The sequence below is a fragment of the Phalaenopsis equestris genome, unplaced genomic scaffold, assembly GCF_001263595.1.
Source record: "Phalaenopsis equestris unplaced genomic scaffold, ASM126359v1 Scaffold000135, whole genome shotgun sequence".
In the NCBI taxonomy this organism is placed as follows: domain Eukaryota; kingdom Viridiplantae; phylum Streptophyta; class Magnoliopsida; order Asparagales; family Orchidaceae; genus Phalaenopsis; species Phalaenopsis equestris.
In genome coordinates this window covers 1-5,307 of record NW_018164577.1, presented here as the reverse complement: position 1 = coordinate 5,307, position 5,307 = coordinate 1, and the positions used below count along the sequence as shown (strand labels likewise).

Here is a 5,307-nt window from a genome sequence, read left to right as displayed (position 1 = left end):
TATATTGTGGATAAAACTAGTAGGTTGACAGTAGATTCAGTTGATATTTAGGTTGATTTGACTTAAATTTAGGAGCCTAAAAGGATTCTAGAGTATGATGTGAAGAAGTTACAGAATAGATAGATCTCATTTGTGAAGATTTTATGGAAGCACATATCGAAGGAGGATACTACTTGGGAGGTCTTTGAGATGCAGGAAAGATATCCACAAATTTTTATTTGATGTATGTTTATTTATGTACTAAGTATTTCCAAATTTCAAGGATAATATTTTATAAGAAGGGAAAATTGTAATAACTGAAAATTTTAACGGAACAAATAATAATAATAATAATAATAAATAAATAAATAAATAAGTGTCAGTGGTTAGAGAATAACCCCTCATATGAATCATAATGAACGCTCTGTCTACACTTCCCCTCATTTGAAGTAGAAGAACAAGCGAGAGGGAGAGAAGTGAGATCGAGAGAGCAAAATCTCTATTGTGCCCTAGTAGAGCGAAGAAGAAGATAAAAGAAGAATAAGAGGAAGTCATAGGAGCAAGTATGAGGCTCTATTGAGGGGAAGGAAAGCTAAAATCATGGGTAAACCTCATGTGTGCATGTGAGGAAGCCAAAGGAGCATGAGTGTCTCTTACAGGTTTAGTCGTAATCGAAGGAGGAAGTGACATCATAGCGACATACGGTGTCGGGTTGGTCCGTGATCAAGAAGAAGGAAGGGGTCAAACATATGTGTTGTGCTCCCATATAGAAAAAGAGGAAAGGGAGCCAAAGGCAGCTATCCTTGCGTACGATGTGCGTGAAAGAAGAGAATATAATGATTTTTAATCAAATTATTGTGCTTGAATTTATTTTTAAATTATGCTTATGACTTCAATTAATATTTAGTTAGCAAAATATGAAATTTACATAAAATTATTAAATAATGTAACACGTGAATAACTAAACTTTTTATTAGAACTAGTAATTCTAATTATCTTCAAAATACTAATATACATATTGACATGAAACAAATTAACTAATAGGTTAAGAACATTAAACATATTATCATTTTTAAAACATAATGAGAATGATTGACACTTTGGATGGTTATATCGAAACGATTGAATACATTTGATGATGAACAGTTGGCATGGTTATATCATTAGGCAAGCCTAAATGTTAGATTCCAGAATGTTAAATTACATTAAATTTCAAACCTCTGATACGGGATTTCTCTCTTCATCGATATCAATTACTAGAAGCCGTTCCTTATCGAAGAAATCCCTTGGGCCTTCAGAATACAGGGTTGGAAGATATGCATTATAGGCAGGTAAATACCTAGACACAAAATCCAAGACCTGAAATAACATCCAATCAAAAGAAATAGCATCCAGCCTTATTCAATAGGTAAAATCAGTAAAAGAGAAGTAATTGATTACTAAACTTTTAGTTTCAAAATTATTGTATTGGTTTTGAGATAAATGTAATCATTTTTTTGTAATTCCTCATGTATTGGATGTATCTCAAACCAAATTCAATAATTTAAAAATTCATCTTGATCAAAATTTGGTTAAGCAAACCTAACCAAAAGTTTTCTATAGTAAAATAAATTATGCATTTGACCCATCCTACTGTTTATCAAGTTTGATGGCACAGAGTGTAATGGTGCAAAGCTTCAGCTATGTTGGACATAATTTTGGTTGTCTAAATATGCACTAATACCATTAAGGGGAAAAGGTAAAGAATAGAAGAGACACACCTCCTCGTCGGACATTCCAGGTTTCCCATCATTTCTCATTGCCACTTCAGCCTGAAATTTAGCTGAAATTTGAATGAAGTGCAAAAACATAGAAAAGGACAGTCCTTCCTCCACTGTTTAAAACACCAAAAAAAAAAAATAATAATAATAATAATAAGACAGACCTGTAATCTCCACTGATAAACACAACTAGGATCCTTGATCTTGATGATTATCCATATGTTCACAAACCTGTCCCATGCATCATAGTAGGATTCAAGATTTCTGTTTACGCTTTCAAGCTGGAAAAATAGAATTATATCAGGATATGTGCCCAGAAAATAGATAAAAAGAGGTTAGAAAGAATCCAATGGTGAGAGTTGGTTTTTACAAGCAACTTGCCTGTGGGTCTACTGCTTTGACAACATCACCAGGGAGAGGTTTAAAGCCAAGCATCCAACCTTCAAAAAGAACCACCTATAGAAAGCAGAAAATAACATTTCTCTTCAGCAAAATGCATTCATGCTATAGTTCCCGGATATTAATCAACATTTCATTCATTAAGCTATTAAATTATAATTATGTATGTTAATATTGCATTATTATACCGATAGAGGACCTTCAATCTCTGGCCATTCTGAAGGATCAGCCCTGTCACCTCGCCCTCCATGAGCAGACTACAAATAATGCAACAGATGGCAAAACAATTCAAAGAAACCTCTTGCCAGCGGAAGACCTGGTGATCATTCATGCTTACCTTATCATACCGCGGCAGCTTCATCTTCATGCCTGAACAACATTATAAGATTATAGCAATCGTAAGAGAGTTTCCAAGACTTCAACAACTGGAGGCTCAAAAGAATGTGAGAGATGCGACACCTGATTTTGTTAGTTCTTTTAGAGCTGTGAGTGTATCTACAGAGAATTGCAGGTCATGGCTTCCAGCATTCCCACGAAACTGAAATGAAGAGAAGACCAAATGTTCATTTCCAAACTTTTCTAACATCCTCCTGCTGTTCATTTATCCCTTCATCTAGGGAGTGCGTTGAACTGTGCTTTTATGTGTGGTTCCAGAATGTTAAATTACATTAAATTTCAAACCTCTGATACGGGATTTCTCCCTTCATCGATATCAATTACTAGAAGCCGTTCCTTATCGAAGAAATCCCTTGGCCCTTCAGAATACAGGGTTGGAAGATATGCATTATAGGCAGGTAAATACCGAGACACAAAATCCAAGACCTGAAATAATATCCAATCAAAAGAAATAGCATCCAGCCTTATTCAATGGGTAAAATCAGTAAAAGAGAAGTAATTGATTACTAAACTTTTAGTTTCAATATTATTGCATTGGTTTTGAGATAAATGTAATCATTTTTTTTTGTAATTCCTCATGTATTGGATGTATCTCAAACCAGATTCAATAATTTAAAAATTCATCTTGATCAAAATTTGGTTAAGCAAACCTACCCAAAAGTTTTCTATAGTAAAATAAATTATGCATTTGACCCATCCTATTGTTTATCAAGTTTGATGGCACAGAGTGTAATGGTGCAAAGCTTCAGCTATGTTGAACATAATTTTGCTTGTCTAAATATGCACTAATACCATTAAGGGGAAAAGGTAAAGAATAGAAGAGACACACCTCCTCGTCGGACATTCCAGGTTTCCCATCATTTCTCATTGCCACTTCAGCCTGAAATTTAGCTAAAATTTGAATAAAGTGCAAAAACATAGAAAAGGACAGTCCTTCCTCCACTGTTTAAAACACCAAAAAAAATAATAATAATAATAATAATAAGACAGACCTGTAATCTCCACTGATAAACACAACTAGGATCCTTGATCTTGATGATTATCCATATGTTCACAAACCTGTCCCATGCATCATAGTAGGATTCAAGATTTCTGTTTACGCTTTCAAGCTGGAAAAATAGAATTATATCAGGATATGTGCCCAGAAAATAGATAAAAAAAGGTTAGAAAGAATCCAATGGTGAGAGTTGGTTTTTACAAGCAACTTGCCTGTGGGTCTACTGCTTTGACAACATCACCAGGGAGAGGTTTAAAGCCAAGCATCCAACCTTCAAAAAGAACCACCTATAGAAAGCAGAAAATAACATTTCTCTTCAGCAAAATGCATTCATGCTATAGTTCCCGGATATTAATCAACATTTCATTCATTAAGTTATTAAATTATAATTATATATGTTACTATTGCATTATTATACCGTTAGAGGACCTTCAACCTCTGGCCAATCTGAAGGATCAGCCCTGTCACCTCGCCCTCCATGAGCAGACTACAAATAATGCAACAGATGGCCAAACAATTCAAAGAAACCTCTTGCCAGCAGAAGACTTGGTGATCATTCATGCTTACCTTATCATACCGTGGCAGCTTCATCTTCATGCCTAAACAACATTATAAGATTATAGCAATCGTAAGAGAGTTTCCAAGACTTCAACAACTGAAGGCTCAAAAGAATGTGAGAGATGCGACACCTGATTTTGTTAGTTCTTTTAGAGCTGTGAGTGTATCTACAGAGAATTGCAGGTCATGGCTTCCAGCATTCCCACGAAACTGAAATGAAGAGAAGACCAAATGTTCATTTCCAAACTTTTCTAACATCCTCCTGCTGTTCATTTATCCCTTCATCTAGGGAGTGCGTTGAACTGTGCTTTTATGTGTGGTGGAGGTTTCCTCAAGTTTTCTTTTGGTGTGCATTGTATTTGGGTGTTGGAGATGATCTCCTGCCGTCTGTTGTATCCTTCTTTAATATCAATGAGAGCGGCATACATAAAATATGCAATCAAAAAAATTCTGACAACGAAGAATCATCCAAACCAGGAGCAATTCACAAAATTATTGCCTGATGAATTACTCATTAGCATAACGCTCGAGAAAAAAAATAAATTTCAAAACCTCCAACAGAGCGTTTCCAGGGTTTTGGCTCCTTAATTTGGCCTGTAAGGACGATTACAGCATCAGCAGAAATGGAAAGAGAAGAAGAACACAAAGAAACAAGACAAAAACTAATGAATCTGGTTTCAATATTTATACCTGCCCATCTGCTGTCAAGTAGAAATCATCAATTGACAATGTAGCGGCATTCACTCGTTAGTTTGTCAGTGTACTCACAGCTTAACAACTGACTGCAGCATCCTACCTGCCAGTGCGACGGAAAAGGTGCTCCAGAGCAAAAACAAGTGTTGTTTTGCCACTACCCTGAGGAGCACTAATCCCAATCTGCCACATTGCATAAGACATCCCCCTTTTCATAAGTTCAAAGCATTTGGCAGTGCAATGATTACTTACTGTTCTAAAATAAAATTTGAATTATCATATAAATTATTGATGGTTGCAAATCAGCGGAAACAATTGCACAATGCAATGCATTAGTAGAGTATAAGCAGAAAAAACAAAACTGCAAAAACTAAAGCAAGCCAGACAACTTAAGCTGCTAAGATTAAAATTCATAACTCCTACTTCCCGAAGTCCACCCAAGTTAATATATTAGCTCATTACATGTTCAGGGATCCATTCAAAAAATCATAATGTTTATTGTAGAACAAGTTGGAAGCTTTCTCA

General features: G+C 35.3%; 2 protein-coding genes across 2 annotated transcripts; both read right to left on the bottom strand.

Moving 5' to 3' along the window:
• Nucleotides 1-1,114: 1,114 nt before the first annotated feature.
• On the bottom strand, nt 1,115-2,676 carry LOC110021598 (D-glycerate 3-kinase, chloroplastic-like; the record flags this gene model as incomplete). Its single annotated transcript, XM_020720160.1, is given in 7 exon segments — nt 1,115-1,338; nt 1,740-1,790; nt 1,904-2,020; nt 2,121-2,195; nt 2,327-2,395; nt 2,476-2,507; nt 2,598-2,676. Coding segments are annotated over 6 exon segments (489 nt in total). The 3' UTR covers nt 1,115-1,191.
• On the bottom strand, nt 1,118-5,006 carry LOC110021570 (D-glycerate 3-kinase, chloroplastic-like). The gene is made up of 11 exons (XM_020720111.1): nt 4,886-5,006; nt 4,780-4,831; nt 4,642-4,683; nt 4,221-4,299; nt 4,099-4,130; nt 3,950-4,018; nt 3,744-3,818; nt 3,527-3,643; nt 3,364-3,414; nt 2,796-2,960; nt 1,118-1,173 (listed from the first exon to the last, which is right to left on the bottom strand). Exons 1-10 carry the CDS (start codon nt 4,996-4,998, stop codon nt 2,814-2,816), a joined length of 777 nt encoding a protein of 258 aa, XP_020575770.1. The 5' UTR covers nt 4,999-5,006; the 3' UTR covers nt 1,118-1,173; nt 2,796-2,813.
• Nucleotides 5,007-5,307: the final 301 nt, after the last annotated feature.

Coding starts and splice junctions, on each gene's coding strand:
- LOC110021570 (XM_020720111.1), bottom strand. CDS start 4,998: ATGAAAAGGGGGATGTCTTATGCAATGTGGCAGATTGGGATTAGTGCT. Junction 4,300..4,641: donor CTGGAAACGCTCTGTTGGAG/GTTTTGAAATTT, acceptor TCTTCATTTCAG/TTTCGTGGGAATGCTGGAAG. Junction 4,019..4,098: donor AGCTGCCACGGTATGATAAG/GTAAGCATGAAT, acceptor CATTATTTGTAG/TCTGCTCATGGAGGGCGAGG.